The sequence below is a fragment of the Perognathus longimembris genome, chromosome 21, assembly GCF_023159225.1.
Source record: "Perognathus longimembris pacificus isolate PPM17 chromosome 21, ASM2315922v1, whole genome shotgun sequence".
In the NCBI taxonomy this organism is placed as follows: domain Eukaryota; kingdom Metazoa; phylum Chordata; class Mammalia; order Rodentia; family Heteromyidae; genus Perognathus; species Perognathus longimembris.
The window spans coordinates 29,978,251-29,997,232 of NC_063181.1; the positions used below are offsets into that span (position 1 = coordinate 29,978,251).

Here is an 18,982-nt window from a genome sequence, read left to right on the forward strand (position 1 = left end):
TTCTCAAAATGCTTTAAAAAACACTGCTGATAAATTTGTTTAACGAAATCCACAAACAGAAAGCTAAATGAATTGCCAGAGAAGGAGATGGAATTCAATGGGGGGAAAATGGTCATACAGCTAAAGGATATGATGAGAGAAATGACAAATAAAATCAAGGAAGTAAAGGAGTCCATATAAGACCAAAAACAAAGCTTCAATAAATAGATTGAGGCCATCAAAAATGATCAATTAGAAGGAAGGGAAATAAAAAAAAATACAAAGTAGAAAGTCTTGATAGCAGATTAGATGATAGAATCTCTGGAAATGAAGATAGTCTAGACTTTATAGAGAAAGAACAGCCGATTATTTAAAACAAATCCAAGAAACAAGATAGGGCCCTAAAAGAGATGTAAGACACAGTCAGAAGACCTAATTTTAGGCTAATAAGTAATGGGGAGGGTCAAGAGAAGGAAGCTAAAGCAATAGGAAATATATTTAACCAAATCTTATCAGAGAACGTCCCAAACATTCAAATCATTAGGCCCATTCAGACGCAAGAAGTCTTTAAAATCCCAAACAGAACAGACTAGAACAAGACATCCCATCACCACATTGTAATCTACACAGGAGAGATCAAGGAAAGTATCCTTAAAGCTGTTAGGGAGAAAAGATTAATTAGTTGCAAAGGAAAACCAATCAGATTAACTACAGATTTCTCATCTGAGACCATGAAAGCAAGGAGAGTCTAGAATGGGGTATGCCATGCCTTTAAGGAAAACAAAAACAAAAAACCTGCAAACCAACAGTGTGCCCAGCAAAGTTGTCCTTTATAACCGAGGGAAAAATGAAATAATTTATCTCTACCAAACCAGCATTACAGAAGATACTTAAAGACTTACTACATATAGAAAACCAACAAGAGGCACAATATTGGCAGAGACAAGATGCCTCACCAGAGAACCAGATAAACATAGTAAGAAATGATGAGGCACAGCCCCTAAGGAGATGGTTAACATGGCAGAAATTACCAAACACTTCTCAGTCCTAACTTTCAATATTAATAGATTTAATTCTCCACTTAAATGACATAGATTGACTAGATCAAACAGTAAGATCCATCCATCTGCTATCTTCAAGGAACACATGTTGCCCAAAAAAACAAATATTCTGAAAGTGAAAGGCTGGAATAAAATCCTTCAAACAAATGACTCATAAACAGGCCAGAGATGCAACCCTAATATCAGATAAAATAGACTTCAAATTAAAATTAGTGAGAAGACAAGGAGATCACATACTAATAAGGGGAGGATATAACAATTCTAAATATCCAAACAGCAAATTCTGGGGTACCCAATTTCATCAAACAAACACTACTTACTCTAAAATCACACATAGATCCAAACACATTGATTTGGTGACTTTAACCCTTCACTGTCACCTCTGGATAGAGGAACCCAGCAAAAACAACAGAGAAATCTCAGAACTAAATAACTGCATTGATTAACTAGACTTAACAGATATCCACAGAATATTTCACTCAGCATCAGTATACACATTCTTGGCAGCACATGGAACATTGTCCAAAAGATCACATTTTAGGTTACAAAATAAATCTGTTGGAATTCAGAAATATTGAAATTATTCCCTACATTCTTTCAGACCATGAGGGAATACAGTTAGAGCTCAATACCAAAAGCCATCATAGAAAATTCTCTAATTCATGGAGACTGAATAACACATTGTTGAATCACTAGTGTGTTGGGGATTCATGCTGCCCTTCCCCCAGCCCTGGAGCAGTGTGGGAGGGAACCCCTCCCACCTTCCAGCCTCAGCCGAAGAGAAGCAAGCAGTCCCCGCCCACAGAGGAAGTTTCATGACATCACCTGATGGGCAGCCCAGTTCAGCCAATTAGCTAGTCACCCCAAGTCCCTCCCCTTCCACCTTTGTCACTGTAATAAATTCTTCTGCCCGCCCCCTGGGTGGGTGAGACCAGTTCAAACCTCATACTGTCTCCCCGGAGCCTTCCTTTCTGCGCCGACCTCTGACACGTGAGAGGGGGCGGGGGTGGGGGGAAGGTTTTCGGCAACTCTCTTCTCTGCTAAGCGATCCACAAGAGCACGCTTTGCCTTCTGCGGGCAGGAGACAAAGCCGAGTGCTCTTTCATAGTTTGGAATTTGGGCATCTCCTCTGGAGAAGTGGGGAGAGGGGTCCCAGAGACCCCAACACTAGTGGATCATTGAAGAGAGAAGAATGGAAATTCTAACATTTGTGGAATTTAACAAAAATAAGTACACAAAATGCCAGCTCTGGGACATACCAAAGGCAGTACGAAGAGGAAAATTTATACCTCTGGGTGTCTACCTCAACAAATTGGAGAAATCTGAAATCAACAATTTAATGATGCACCTTAAGCTCTTTGAAAAATAGAAACAAGCCAAACCCCAAACCAGTAGACAGAAACAATCAACATTAAATCAGGAATAAATGAATTACAGACAAAAAAAAGTCAACAATATGAAGAGTTGGTTCTTTGAAAAACTAACAAAATTGACAGACTCTTCGCAAATCTGACCAAAAAAGAAGAGAACATAAATAAAATTAGAAACAAGAATGGGAACATCATGACAGAAACTAGTGAGATCCAGAACATAAGTGAATATGTTGCAAACCTTTATGCTAACAAATTGAAGAATCTGGAGGAAATGGAAGAATTCCTAGCAAATATGAATATAACCAAACTAAACCAACAACATAGACCAATAACAAGTAATGAAATAGAAATGGCAATAAGATCTGCAAGAAAAGCCCAGGACCAGATGGATTCACAGCCAAATTCTATTAGGCCTTCAAAAAGAACTCACACTAATACTCCTCAAACTCGAGAGAAATTGAAAGCAAAAGATCACTACCAAATTCATTCTATGAAGCCAACATAACCCTGCTCCCAAAACCAGCTAGGGACTCACCAAAGAAAAGGAAGTATAGACCCATCTCTCCGAAGAACATCAATGCAAACTTCTCAATAAAATTATGGCCAGTTGAATCCAACAACTAAGGGAAAAAAATCATACACTATGATCAAATGGGATTCATTCCAGGGATGCAAAGCTGGTTCAATATACACAAGTCAATTAATGTCATTCAACTCAGGAGCAAGAACAAGAACCATATGATCACTTCAATGGATGCAGAAAAAGCATTTCACAAGATCCAACACCCCTTTATGATAAAACCTCTGGAAAAGCTTCCATGCTCAAGCCTAGTGCTCTACCACTTTGAGCCACAGCTCCACTTCTGATTTACTGGTGTTAATTGGAGATAATAGTCTCATGAACTTTCCTGCTGGGGCTGTGATCCTCCGATCTCATCCTCCTTGAGTAGCTAGGATCACAGGCATGAGCCACTGGCTCTTGGCTTGAGAAAGTTTGATTGGAGTTCATTTATGGAAATTTTTTGTGGTAAAGGATAACTTTGAAGTTTGTCATCGATATTTTTAAATCCATAGTTAATGGTATTTCTCCATAGTAGTGCATTGTTCAAGTGTGGATGTTACTCCTAATATTAGTGTTTCCATTCTAGAAAATGGAAAGTTACGTTTGAAGTTTTTCATAACTTTCTGGAGCACAGAAAGTTGATAATCTTTCCCCAAACCCGAGCAATATGAACCCACCTATTCCACTGTCATGAATGCACAAATCATTTTGGATTCATGCCTCAGAACCCCTGCCTGAGTCCTTGAGCTCTTTTACTCAAAGCTAGCACTCTATCACATTGAGCCACAGCTCCATTTCCAGGTTTTGAATGGTTAATTGGAGATCAGCGTCTCATGGGGACTTTTCCTCTTGGGATGGCTTCAAATCTCGATCTTCAGATCTCAGGCTCCTGAGTAGCTAGGATTAACTGTTCTGAGCCACCAATACTCAGGCTTGTATTTTTCATGTTTGATAAAACACATACTTTGCAAGAATATTTATAACTTTCAAGACTACAATGCAAACTTTCTGATTTTTTTTTTTTTTTTTTTTTTTTTTTGGCCAGTCCTGGGGCTTGGACTCAGGGCCTGAGCATGGTCCCTGGCTTCTTTTTGCTCAAGTCTAGCACTCTGCAACTTGAGCCACAGCGCCACCTCTGACCTTTTCTATATATGTGGTGCTGAGGAATCAAACCCAGGGCTTCATGTATACGAGGCAAGCACTCTTGCCACTAGGCCATATTCCCAGCCCCAAATTTTTTTTAATTGTATGAAAAATTAGCTCATGTAATATAGCATTGAAAATAAAATGCTACTTCAATATTTCTTCAGAGTCCAAATTATTTTGTAAAGAAGTACTTTGTTATGTTTTGGAGGACTTATAAACAATAAAAAAATTTACAAATACCTTTCAGAAGTATCTGTTATATTTCATGTATAACAAATGCCTGTAAAATAGGATGGAGGATATGAATCTTTTAATGTGCTTAGTTATAGCACTAACATTTTAATATGCTAATATTTTGCTATTGTGAAATTGTAAATCATTCAGAATTTCAAAAGTAATTGTTACTTTTATACATAGAAAATTACTTCATGTGAAATTGAATTACAATCTAATTCTCAGTGAAAATTTAAATGATTTGTGAAATGTGGATAGTGCCTTAATATATATAAATGCAAATTATTAAAAAACCTACTTGTTATTATAATTTAAAACAGAAAATCATCTGAGTGTGAAGTGAATGAATGGCTTTTGTGAGAGAACATGTAGGAGGGATAGGATTCAGGGGTTAAAAGAGGTGGTCTAGTGGAGGACCAAATAAGTATGAGAGCCTAGAGGCATTGGAGCAGCTTTCACAAAATAAAGCATACTGAGGATTGTTGAGGTATCCAATCTTCGAAAATCTGATGTGTAGTAGGGCTTTAAGAAGCCAATGGCATAGAGGCAGACTCAGAAGTTTGTGAGGCAGAATGAAATATAGAAAATGTGCTAATCTGTATTTCATTGCTATGATAAATATTTGAGAAAACAGCTTAAAGTTAGATCTGGCTCACATATTTAATTGATTATGGCAGGGATGAGAAGACAAAGCAGAGAGGCAAGAAGAGATAAGGTAAAGGGGAGAAGTGAGAGAGGAGTGAGACAGGAGAGAGGAGAGAGGAGACCAGAGAGGAATTGAAAAAGCAGAGAGGTAAGAGGTGAGAGAGCAGTGAAAACCATGGGGGAAAGGAGACAAGAGAAAGAGGAGCACAAAAAGGGTCTTACTGGCTTTCCCCCTTTTATTTAACTTCAGCCCCAATCTATGGGAAGGTGTCACCCCTATTTGGAACAGATATCCCTAGCTTAGTTACTCCTCAAGGGAAAAGTCTTCATGGTCATGCCCATGAAGTATGCCAGAGGTGTGCCACTACAGTGGGCTTCTGAACCATTGTCATGGTGTCATCAATGGGCTTCCAGCTTCTGCTCTTATCCCAATAGTCTGTAAAACAAGTTAGACAAGAGTGTTTTTAAAAATAATAATACTGGGCTGGGGAATGTGGCTTAGTGGTAGAGCGCTTGCCTAGCATTCATGAAGCCCTGGGTTTGATTCTTCAGTACCACCTAACCAGAAAAGGCCAGAAGTGATGCTGTGTTTCAAGTGGAAGAGTGCTAGCCTTGTGCAAAAGAAGCTTAGGGACAGTTATCAGGCTCTGAGTCCAAGTCCCAGGTCTGGCAAAAAACTAACTAAATATACATACACACACACACACACACACACACACACACACACACACAACTAAAATGTCACATTTGTTAAATACTATTACTGTACTTAGAATAAAACCCAAATTACTTTCTGTGCATTACTGGCCTACCTAACACAATCTACCTGTTATTGTTGTTGCTGCTAATCTTTTTCTTTCCTCCTCCTCCTCCTCCTCCTCCTCCTCCTCCTCCTCCTCCTCCTCCTCCTCCTCCTCCTCCTCCTCCTCCTCCTTTTCCTCCTCCTCTTCCTCCTCCTCTTCCTCCTCCTTCTCCTCCTCCTTCTCCTCCTCCTCTTCTGGCCACTCCTCTTCATTTAGGATCCATACATATCTGCTTCAGGGCTGCCTTCTTGGTGTGAAAGCCTTTGATGGTTGCCTTCTCATTCGAGTCAGTAGTCACATCCTTTCACATTCCTGAACAATGACCAGGCACTCTATCTCATTGCTGCATTTCATTTTCTTCACAGTATTTAAAACTATTCAATTTTTTCATGTATTTCCTGCTTATTATCTGTTCACTGCTTATCTTTCTTTCCACCAACATGAAGCACATGAGAATAGAGACTTAACTTCTGTTTGCCATATAGAAAATGTTCAGTAGGACTAGGGATGTAGTTCAGTGGTAGAGAAGAAATAATAATACTGGGCTGGGAATATGGTCTAGTGGTAGAGTGTTTGCCTCATATACATGAAGCTCTGGATTTGATTCCTCAGCACCACATATATAGAAAAATCCAGAAGCGGTGCTGTGGTTCAAGTGGTAGAGTGCTAGCCTTGAAAAAAGAATCCAGGGACAGTGCCCAGGCCCTGAGTTCAAGCCCCAGGACCGACAAAAAAAAGAGAGAAGTAATAATAATACTAATAACCCAATCAACATTTTATGAATGAACAAGTTTCAGTTTTGCCAATGTAAAATATTCCAAATTGCTGAAATATTGACTTACTATGATCTACAGTAGCTCATTGTCACAGCTTAGAAAGGACTGCAGGGTTTCCTGTAATATTACAACTTTGAATCTTAGCACTTGGTGAGGTAGGTAGCTCAGTCCTGTCATAATAGATACTTTTGAGGTAGAGTTAGAGGATGATAGTGCAAGGCCAGCCTGGGCATAAAAATTCAGGAGATTCTAAGCTGGGTGCTGGTGGCTCATACCTCTAATCCTAGCTAATCAGAAGGCTGAGATCTGAGAATCATGGTTCAAAGTTAGCCTGGGGAAAATAATCCCCATGAGACTTATATCCAATTAACCAACCACTCAAAAAAGTGACAACTGTGGCTCAAAGTGGTAGAGCAGTTGCCTTAAGCAAAAGAACTCAGGGACAGCATCCAGGCCCTGAATTCAAGCCCCACAACTGACAGAAAGAAAGAAAGAAAGAAAGAAAGAAAGAAAGAAAGAAAGAAAGAAAGAAAGAAAGAAAGAAAGAAAGAAAGAAAGAAAGAAAGAAAGAAAGAAAGAAAGAAAGACAGAAAGAAAGAAAGAAAGAAAGAAAGAAAAGAGAGAGAGGGAAAGGAAAGGAAGGAAGAAAAGAGAGAGAGGGAAAGGAAAGGAAGGAAGAAAGGAGAGAAAGAAAGAAAGAGAAAGAGAGAAAGAAAGAAAGAAAGAAAGAAAGAAAGAAAGAAAGAAAGAAAGAAAAAGAAAGAAAAAGAGAAGAGAGGAGATTCTATCTCAACCAATGTCTAGGCACAGGGCAGGTGCCTATTATTCCAGTTATGGAAGAAGCACAATGGCTAGGCAAAGCCACAGGCCTATCATCCCAAAAATAATCATTAAAAAAAGCTAGAGATGTGGTTTAGTGATAGAGTGCTTGCCTATGAATGAAACCCTGGGTTCGATCCCTCAGTACCACATTAACAGAAAAATCCAGAAGAGATGCTGTGGTTCAAGTGGTAGAGTGTTATCCTTGAGCAAAAGAAGCTCAGGGACAGTGCCCAGGCCCTGAGTTCAAGCCCCAGGACTGGCAAGAAAAAGCACAGCTAGAGGCATGGCTCAAATAGTAAAGTGAACACCTCTTGTACAACAACTTAAATGAAAAATGAGAGGCTAAGAATATGGCCTAGTGGCAAGAGTGCTTGCCTTGTATACATGAAGCCCTGGGTTCAATTCCCCAGCATCACATTTACAAAAAAATGGCCAGAAGTGGCGCTGTGGCTCAAGTGGTAGAGTGCTAGCCTTGAACAAAAAGAAGCCAGGGACAGTGCTCAGGCCTTGAGTCCAAGCCCCTGGACTGGCAAAAAAAAGAAAAGAAAAGAAAAATGTTAGGGAAACAAAGATATACAAGAACTAGTGCTCATGGAAGAGTTAGAAAGTCTGAAATCCATGTACAATGCAACACAGATACAGTTAACAAAAAAGGCCAGGAGATGGGAAGTGAAGCAAGTTATGATCATGCCTCAGGACTCCAGGGGAAAACAAAAAAGGAGAGGATGGGAGGAGCTGGAAAAGTATAGAGAAAAGAGAGAAGAGGGAAGGAAAGGACAAGAGAAGAGAAACCTTTATTTTAGAATCTACCATTCTGTGGTCTCCCTTTGGAAAACAAGAGCTAGAACTAATGTGGGGATAATATTTTTGAAATAGGAATTCAATCTTCTCTTTTCATCCATTCTAGTCAAATAAACTTACTTGTTTTATCCCCTTAAGGGAAATGAGTTTAAAGTCCCTACTTTCCTGTTTCAGGGTTTAGAACATCAAACGTTTTAAAGAGACAGTGCTCATTCAGTACTTGTGGATACTTGGTATGGCAGGCAGAGCTAGACATAAAAACAAGGAGGTAGGTACCAGTGGCTCATGCCAGGAACCCCAGCTACTTAGGAGATTGAGATCTGAATATCTCAATTCTAAGCCAGCAAAAGCAGACAAATCCAAAAATCTAAGAGACTTTCATCTCCATCTAACCAGCAAAAACCTGAAATGTAGGTGTGGTTCAAGTTTAAGCCCTAATACTGCATTAAAAAGAAGAAAAAGCCAAGGGTGTTTTGGTGTAGCCCAGGAGTATAATGCATGTTTAGCATGTGCAAGGACCTAGTTTCATCCTCAACACTGCAAAACAAATTGTAATAGAGTTATAGGAAAGCTCCTGGGAGGTGGTATAGAGGCTGGGTTCTAGGTCATAGGGGCTGGCTGGAATCTAGGGCCTCCCTAAGGTTTCCATGCACAAAGATGTGAGAGCATCTGGGAAGAATGACCCAGGCAGGAGGGCAGCCTCCAAGGCTGAAACTTGATAATTCTGGATTTGGAAGTTGGGACACATTCACTAGGAAGGAATGATTTGAGGGTTATCAGGGAAGACAATATGGGCATTGAAGACCAGGCAAGGGGAGAGTGGCATAAAGGACAAATGTGTGCCTGGCAAAAGAAACTGCACTTTTACTTCTGGGTCAGAGTCAATGGGAAGTTTTAAGCAGCCTAGTAACATTCTCCAATTTTCTTTTAGAATCTCTGTAGCAGTACTGTAGAAGGATCTTGGTAGGAAAGAGGAAGACAAGAGACCCACAGATCACTGCTATACTTTAGATTTTGAAAGTGTTGGGGGCCTGGCCGCCAAGGAGCTCTTCTGGAGGTAGTGGAAGTTTGGGAAGGGGTGAGGGGAGGGCTAGTGGGAGGTCTTTGGGTCACTGGGGGTGTGTCCTTGATAGGGAATAAGACCACAGTCACTTCCTCTTTCTTTCCTTGTAGCAAAGCCAATGCAGAACGCAGTTTTGTTCTACCACGTTCCTTCCAATATGTGCTGCTTCACCATTGGCCCAAAGCAATTGAGCCAGTCAGATCATAGAGTAGAACTTCTAAAACTATGTAATGACCTTTTTCTTTTTAAAATAACAGTACTGGGGCTTGAACTTAAAGCTGGCCTTCTCTACCACTCGAGCCACATCTCCACTTCCACAATAACTGTGTGCACACACATGTGCGCCAGCACTAGGGCTTGAACTCAGAGCCTTATATTCTTGCTTGGCTTTTTTGTTCACAGCTGGTATACTTGATCCATGCCTTGCAATCCAGCCTTTTGCTGGTTATTTGGAAATAGAGCCTCATGGACTTGGCCTGAACAGGATTCTATCTGGGTAGCTAGGGTAACAGATGTGAGCCACCAATATCCTGCTTAAAAAAAAAAAATTCTCAGAAATTTGTTAGTGATGGAAAGATCACTATCACAATCACTAATCTGGTTTATAGGATTGATAGAAATGTTATTACATGCAATAAAAAGAGTTGGAGACACTGGGTTTTTTTGTTTTTGCTAGTCCTGGGGCTTGAACTCAGAGCCTGGGACCTATCCTTGAGTATCTTTTTTTTTTGGCCAGTCCTGGGCCTTGGACTCAGGGCCTGAGCACTGTCCCTGGCTTCTTCCCGCTCAAGGCTAGCACTCTGCCACTTGAGCCACAGCGCCGCTTCTGGCCGTTTTCTGTATATGTGGTGCTGGGGAATCGAACCCAGGGCCTCGTGTATCCGAGGCAGGCACTCTTGCCACTAGGCTATATCCCCAGCCCCTTGAGTATCTTTTGCTCAAGGCTAGCACGCTACCAGTTAAGCCACAGCACCACTTCTGGCTTTTTCTGTTTATGTAGATGTGAGGAATTGAACCCAGGGCTTCATGCATGCTAAGCAAGCACTCTACCACTGAGCCACATTCCCAGCCTGATAGTCTTTTTGAGATTTTGGATGTGTGTGTATGTGTGTGTGCATACACACAAATTGAACATTAGGATGGAAATGTAAATTGGTGTCATCAACATAAATAGTTAAGGCCTTGTGTGGAGGTGTAGTATATACCTGTATTCTTAGCACTGGGAAAGATGTCAGTAGGATCTTGAGTTTAAAGTCAGTCTGGGCTTCATAACAACAACAAAAAATCCTCAAAGCAAAGCAAAATAGTTAAAATCATGAGCACCAACCTCAGCATATTCTTCAAATGTATAAAGCACACACTAATTTTATTTTTAAAAAATTATTATAAAGGCAATGTACAGAGTGGTTACAGTTACTGAAGTCAAGTAATGAGTACATTTCTTTTTAGACAATGTCATTCCTTCCATCACTGAGTTCACATTCTATTTTTGATTGACTGTGAAAATGTATAGAATCTTTGCAGATAAAAACATGAAATAATCATGAACAAGCATTTGATAAAAAGTTCAACCCACTTTATGATTTTTGTCAGGATTAAAGTGGTCTCAGCGCTTTAATACGAAGCTCCTGTTAATTGAGGGAAGGGAGGTGGAACTCCTACTACCAACGTGGATCTTGAGGTCTTGAAGGGTTAAACTCTGGGGTCCCCTTCATCTTTCAGTAGGTATCTGGGGGTCTCCTCAGGTAGGTATCAGCTGCTTGCATCAAGGAAGTATGTCAATCCTAACAAGAAAACCTGTTTCCAATGCATGTGCCAAGTGTCATGGAATGGCTGGAGCAAGCCTTTTCTTCCTGCCACTTTTCTCCTTGTCCATTTCTGCCTGTTGTCCTCCCTCAGATGGCTAGTCTGGGACATGAGACAGGCCATGTCTAACAGATATTTAGAGACAAATATTCTAAAACTATATGCTTTCTTCCTATGTCTTGTAGTAAATTCAACTTCTGGCTCACCTATTACTGTCACTTGAAAAGGAATGAGGGTTTCCCAGTGCTTCTGTTTCCAGAACTACTTATGAAAAGCCTTTCAGGAGTCCTATGAAAAAAGGAGTCTCACAAGGTACAAGTTTTAGAAAGGATTTTAGTATAATGAGGTTAAAGTAGAAACAGAAAGAAACATTTCCTGCTCCCCAGGCAGAAAACCTGAGTTATAAAAGCCCCATTTCCAATGATTGTGTGTGTGTATGCATATGTGTGTGTGTGTTGGTCCTGGGGCTTAGGCCCGCATACTGTCCTTGAGCTTTTCTCTCTCAAGGCTTAACCACAACTCCACTTCCAGCTTTTTAGCAATTTATTTGGAGAAAAGAGGCTCATAGACCTTACTGCCTGGGCTGGCTTCAAACCTCAATCCTCACATCTCAGCCTCATGAGTAGCTAGGATTATAGACATGAGCCATCATTCTATCAGTACCTGGCTCCCAATTCCAATTATTTTAACTCTGTACTTATCTACATCCTCTTTCAGAAGTCCTAATTCTTTTTTTTTTCCGGCCAGTCCTGGGCTTGGACTCAGGGCCTGAGCACTGTCCCTGGCTTCTTCTTGCTCAAGGCTAGCACTCTGCCACTTGAGCCACAGCGCCACTTCTGGCCATTTTCTGTATATGTGGTGCTGGGGAATCGAACCTAGGGCCTCATGTATATGAGGCAAGCACGCTTGCCACTAGGCCATATCCCCAGCCCCCAGAAGTCCTAATTCTTAACTTTTCACTTTGACAATCAATTAGAATAGTCCAGCACAATCTTCTTTTCATCCTCCTGCAGTGCTCAGCTCCCACTTCTAATGATTTTAACTCTACCTACCTACATTCTCTTTTAAGAGGCAGGAGTCCTAATTTGTGACTTTTCACTTTGTTAATCAATTAGAATAGTCCAGTACAATTTTCTAAGCTATTTGGTACTGCCATTTTAAAATCTTACTCAAAACTCTCCTTTGGACTCTCAAACGACTATAACAGAAGTTCATGGCCCTCTTAGCTGAGCATTCACTCCCTCCAGTCTTTGAAGTGTTCTTTCCATGTGTCCCTTATTCCAAGGATTCTAAAACCATGCTTTCTCATACATGCTACACAACAAAGGCAAGGAAGAGCTCTATGGTAAAATAACATTGGATTTACTGTAAGGCTTTTCAGTGTAGTGTAGATCCCAAACTTCTTTGATGCCTCATGCCATCTCCATGGCAGCCACTCTGAAATTTGTTGGCTTCAGCTTTCTACTATGAATCTCCAATCCTGTTGGAGTTCTGTGTGTATATATGTATATATATATCATATATATATCTATATATCCTATAATATATAAACATATATGCCTATACATATATTTAAAGTTTTGTGAAATGTTGAATTAGTCATAGTCACCCAGGTACCAGTCAATTTTACAAAGTTTTCCATTATATTGGATATTGTAGAAATGGACCATGGAACCTAGAATGTCATGTCATGTTACAACACATAGAAACTATTCATAAGAGAAAAGGATTTAATGATGCTGTTAGCTGACAGCAGAGGTAGGAAACACCCCATTCTACAACCACACACAGTGATGTATCGGACAGAGGTACTCTGCTTAAAGTGGTCAGGAGGCTAGAAGCTGATCAGATACATTTTCTTCCTTTTTTCTCTGTGATATATGACTTCCAAGTAATCTTTGGGTCTCAAATAAAAGTAGCTGCTTTTCCATTCTGGCTCTAGGGAGTCACTCTGTGGTTGACAGGACCAGAGTCAATGGGAAGCTTGGCATCACCAAAATGTAGTTAAAGGTCATTGCTAGGTGACCACCAGCACGGCAAGTAAAAACACAATTTAGCAGCAATGGAATAAAAAGAGGGCAAGAGGAGGGAGCATGCCAAACCTATGATTAAAATGTTTACTTAGGAGGTTGGATCCAGATGAAGCCCTGGCTGTTAGGTGAGAGGATGGGTGGATCAAGGCCTCTTTGGAGGTTAAGAGGGGTTAGGAGAGGACAGGCTGGCTGCAAGAGCTGTTCAGACATTGTTCAGAAACATTCAAGACATCTGTCCAGCAGTCGATGTGGCAAATTGTACTCTGAGCACTTTTTTTCACAGCAGAACATTCAGCTGCTGAGGCTCTGTTTCCCTGAAGACTCACAGCTGGCATCGGTGTTTGCTAGGCCTCAGTGGAGACTGACAAGTGCAGATAGGGACTAGCAGTATCAGCTGAGGGCCACACCTGTGGTCCAGGGTGAACATCACAGCTGCCTGGGGAGGGAGATCTCCCATTTAGGTGGAGATGGCTCGGAAACAGTCACAGCAGCAGCCACAAGCCAGGCGGTGGACAACCCCAGTCACAAGGCCTGCTCCACGCTACTCTGTTCTTCATCTTCCATCTGTAACCAGCTCCAGTCCAGACTCTGAAAGTCAACAGGTATGTTAAAAGTTCAGCCACCATTTACCTCAGACTGTCTTTCCAGGAGGCAACCAGCACACTTGAAATGTCAACTTAAACCCGTTTAATTGCATCAGTCCTGTTACTGCAGGGCACCCCTGAGCAGAGTGAAATATATATTCAATACCATGCAGGGTATTTGCTCTGGAATTTGGTGAATGAACAAATCTGAAGGTCATTTTTTGTACTACCTGTGGCTCACATCATTTCTTTGCATGATCAAGTAGGTGATACCAAGAGCTAAAATCAACTACGGATTCTAACTTCACAAAAAATGGCGTGGTGAGACTTCTTCCTATGGCGTAAGTATATGTGAGAGACAGTACCAGAAAGAAAGAAGCCGAAAATGGACAGCCCCCCTCATCCTCTCTACATAACCAGAGATGACTAAAAGTAGCAGCAGTGCCCTCTGCCTTTTCACCAAAGTTAGAAGTCAGGAGGTTGGCTAGCATATGATTATATTTGCAGAAAAATGCCATTTAAACATTTAAGTGAACAATTTAGGATCCTCTTAACAATTTAAACTTATCTTTATATACCCATCTCTGGCTGTGCTTTCTTCTTCAACTGTCCTATAACTCGTGCTGCTCATGCTAAGCTCTGAGTCTCTGAGGTACAGGGCCACAACCAACTCCATCTAGCACAGTGCCCCCCCCACACATGACTCAGCAATGGCACCTATAGTACAGGTGGGGGAGGTCCTGCCAGGAATACTGCTGCCTTTGCTTTCTCATCAGGAATATGTCTCATAAAGATTAAATCAGATAATGCACAAAATATACTAATAAGACAATAGTAACATGAATATTTATAAGTGCACTAGAAAATCATAACATCTACAAAGACTGAGCCTAACACTGTATTGCTTTTCCATTTTCTTCTTTCTTTTGCTGCAGAAAGAAAAGACACAGCACAGCTGGAATCCCGGGGGTCTGTTACCATAAAACTCTGGTCCTGCGCCTTCACGGTGTTCTGCATGGCATTTTCTAGTTGGGCACAGAGCGTATGTGCTTCAGCAACCAGTTCTTCACTAAAGACAATGATCAAATTATTAGAAAAGGTCATTAGTATCACACCAGCACTAACACTACTTCTGTCAAATATACTAAAGAGCTTTAATTGTATGTATGTATGTATGTATGTATGTATGTATGTATGTATGTATGTGTTTGTACATGTGAAGGTGTGTGCATGTGTCAGTGTTGGGGCTTGAGTCTGGGCACTATTTCTAAGCTTTTTGGCTAAAGACTAGCACTCTGCCACTTCCAACTGCTTAGAAGTTCTTTGGAGATAAAAGTCTCACATACTTTCCTGCCCAGGTTGGCTTTGAACTGCAATCCTCAGATCTCAGCCTCCTGGTAGTTAGGATTACAAGCATGAGTCAATAGTACCTAGTCCTTAACATTATTTTTAAGATGAAATAACATACAATTTTATCCTGAATGTCTGACTTCTCAGAGTATTTATTCTTTTGGTTAAGTACTTTTCAGATGTCCAAATTCAAGTATCAACATTACTGTTTAAATATGAAATAATACATAGAACTGTGTTTAATATGCATAAGCAAAATACCTCCTTTTGAATTATAGGATGATTGAAATTCTCTCCAAATTGCCAACTATAAGGATATTTCCTGTTCTATTTATCTGTCTGTCTGTCTGCCCTATCGATCTACCTACCTACCTACCTATCTACCTACCTAGTGTGCTGGTGATGATAGAATCTAGGGCCTTACACATGATATGCAAGAGTAGCCTTGATTTGGCTATACATCACTATCAAATGGTATGGCGGTGTATGGGAGTATTGGTTCTAGAGCTTGAATTCAGGGGCCTCAAGCCCTTATTTAACTTTTCATTTAAGCCTGGCACTCTACCATTGAGCCACACTTCCACTACCAGATTTCTACTGATTAGAAATAATGGTAATTTGGATTTATCTGCCCACCTGAGTAGTTATGTTTATAGGTGTGAGACATTGGTGCCTGGTTTTCAATATCCAACTTTTATTTTATTTTATTTTCAAATTTTTATTATCAAACTGATATACAGAGAGGTTACAGTTTCATACGTTAGGCATTGGATACATTTCTTGTACTGTTTGTTACCCTGTCCCTCATACAATATCCAACTTTTAAACTAGCAAGAAACAAATGGACCAAGCAACCTACAAGGTTTCCACAGTTCTGGGAACACACTGCATCTAATCTAATGTCTCTTATCTATAGGAATAAGTGTTTCCTGTCATGAATGGGCTATCATCAGCATCAATCAATGGGAGAGTATAACAAGTTTCCCACTCTCAGCTCTGTGACTTGAGACACAGAGGGCCCTATGGTCCCAGGGTGACTGTGTAGAAGAAAATGCCAGTGGAGTGCTTAGTGGCTCACACCTGTAATCCTCGCTACTCAGGAGGCTGGCGCTGAGGATCATGATTTGAAGCAGGAAAGCCAGCAAGACTCTTAACCCCCAAAAGAAGTGGAGCCATGGTTCAAGTGATAGTACACTAGCCTTGAGCAAAGAAGCTCAGGAACAACATCACCAAAAGAAAGAAATGAAAATGCCAAGAACAGAACAATGGTATTCTGGGACTCCCCCCTCACCTTGCAAATGGGACTTTCTAAGTGAGAAGGAACTTGGGGCATTTTTGTGCTCTGCTGGTCTGTGGGCTCCTAGCTAGTCTAAAGGTGCAGGGAGGGCACTGATGGAAGCACACGACCAGGTTACTGTCCTCCAGGAGCTAACAAGAGGTGAGGAAGGAGATAATTAAGATTCTAACATCATGTACAATTAGTTCTAAAACAGGCTACAAGCTCCCTGGGAACAAGAATCACATTTTTCTAAGCTGAGTATGGTAGTACATGCCACCGTTTACAGCTGTGCAGGCAGAAGCGATCATGAGGATCACTACTCAATGCTAGCCCAGGCAAAAAGTCAGCAAGGCCCTATCAACAAACAAATGGAGCACAGTGGTATGTATCTTCAATCCAGGCTATATGAGAGGCACAGGTAGGAGGATCAGGGTTTGAGCCTAGCTCTAAGCAAACATGTGAAACCTTGTCTGAAAAATAACTAAAGAAAAAAGGGCTGGAGGTATGAGTCAGATGGTAGAGTGCTTACAGTTTATGGCTCAGCTCAGCAATACCACCATGAAAATGTTTTCAAAACATCTTTATTACAATCCAATTTACATATCATAAAATTTTCCTGTTCAATGTATATAATTCTATGGCTACATGGACAGAGTTGGACAATCATTGCTATGTCTAGTTTTTGAACATTACTATCATGGTGAAAAGGAACCTTTATGGTTTGCCCCCTGCCCTGGTGATCCCTGCAACACTAGGCCACCATCAATCTCTTTTATACACCTGAAGAGTCAAGGCAGGGACTGCTTCTAACCATCTCCAGTGACTGGGAACTGGCACAGAGAAGGCACTGAATAAATGCCAGTGGAACTGAACTAAACAAAAAAGACAGAAAGGCCCAGGGAAAAGAGCAATCGGGTGTATGATGGTAAGGATGTGAACAAGGGAAAAGAAGAGGGAAGCAGTGTCCCAGTGGGGGAAGGTACCACTGTAAAAGACATCTGAGGAATGAGGGTCATTCAGTGACTGTTCGGTCCTCCCACTTCAGTGTGCAGCAGGAGGACTTCTGGGCATCACCCTGATTTAGTGCTCCAAAGGGGCCCAAGAACCTACATTTCTTCTGCTGCTAGTGGTCTGGCTAAGGCTTTACAAGCTGGAGTAGTGCAACTGGTTTTCCCTACACTGAGGTGGGCACAAATTCCTGAATAAGTTCAGACTTGATCTGCAGTGTAGTGAGAAGCTACTTTTAGTGACTAATCAAGAAAAATTTTGGTCAATATAATATTCTGTGACAATCAGGGAGCAGTAACAGACAAACCAGGAGGCCCTACCAGTCCATCAATACCTCTGCTGCAATGACTCAGGCAATAGAAGGAAAGAAAAGAGATGCACAGAAGATGAAGGGAAGACTTGGAGGAGAAACAGTAGGTTAGTAACTCCAGATGGATGTGACCAGAAGGGAGCAGGTCAGGAACTCAGGTATGAAGAAGATGGTAGGAAAAGGAAGCAGGTTTTGAAGAACAGAAATGATTGGTAAGATTGAAAAACAGTATAGACTAGCACTTTCAGTATTCTCACTAGGCAATTAATAATCCAACCATCAGACAAGTTACAGCAAGTGACAAGGGACTATGGGAACAACATATGTATCAATTTTGTGTCCACAGAGTCTGGCATATTTAACAAATAGAAGGAAATCCTCAATCACGCTAATGGCCCATGACTATAAGGCTAGCTACTGACTCAGGAGGTTGAGATCTAAGGATTGTTGTTCAAAGCCAGCCCAGGAAGACAAATCTGAGAGAAGTGGTTCAAGTGGTAGAGCACCAGCCTTGATTGAAAAGGCTAAGCACATATAAACAGCCTGGAGTTTAAACCCCAGTACCAGTACCAGCACAAACACACACACACACACACACACGTCTTCTGATAGATGTTGAAGTCATAAACACTGGTATTAAACATGCATCTCCATTACCAAGGTCTCCTTGTACTATGACTCACCTTTTCTTGTTTGATTCAGGTAAACTGTCACAAGCAGAGGAAGGCTGGGACATTAGCTGACCAGAGTGACTGACTCGAGAAGTATTGATGCTATCTGGGCTTCCACTGACAGGACCTCGGACTTTGCTCTAAAGGATAAAATCAAGAAAATTTTGGAGCCAAGTGACAAAATGAATTCTGCATTCATGCCACTGTATTTTCTAATCATTCAAAAGTTACCAGAGTTCTTCCTAGAAACTACCAACTGACATATATTGATATATACCTATTGTTTATGTGATAAGAGCTGGAACTTTGCACTTAGCCTCTAGAGTATTTCTGTATCAAAAGGTGTGGGGAGATGACTCACACCTGAGTTTCTCCTGGCTGCCACACCTGGCCAAGCTGTTAACCTATACTTTAGGTTCTCTGGAAATGAGGCCATTTCAGGCCTACCACAAACTCAAAGCAGGTCCAGAAACTTCTTGCAACATTCCAGCTACCTGTGACTCCCCACCCCCGCCCCTTTGAACCCTGAAGCTCTCTGTGACCCTGTCCTCTAACCATTGTCCTATTTAAGCCCTCTGCCTCTGCCTCTCCCAACTCTCAGGTCACCACGGTGTCCCTCTTCAACACTCCATTAAAGTTCATCAGTTCTGTTGAGGTCATTTTCTGTTCTTTATTT

At 41.1% G+C, this 18,982-nt stretch overlaps 1 protein-coding gene across 2 annotated transcripts in view; it reads right to left on the bottom strand.

Annotated features, from left to right (window-relative positions):
• Positions 1-12,589: 12,589 nt before the first annotated feature.
• Positions 12,590-18,982, bottom strand: part of Ikbkb (inhibitor of nuclear factor kappa B kinase subunit beta) — a 56,089-nt gene continuing 49,696 nt past the window's right edge. For both annotated transcript variants that reach the window (XM_048330256.1, XM_048330257.1), the window contains 3 exons: positions 18,319-18,446; positions 14,667-14,757; positions 12,590-13,692 (listed from right to left, as the gene is read on the bottom strand). In XM_048330256.1, coding sequence (XP_048186213.1) covers positions 13,627-13,692; positions 14,667-14,757; positions 18,319-18,446 — 285 coding nt within the window. In that variant the 3' untranslated portion in view covers positions 12,590-13,626. The remainder of the gene's footprint in view (positions 13,693-14,666; positions 14,758-18,318; positions 18,447-18,982) is intronic.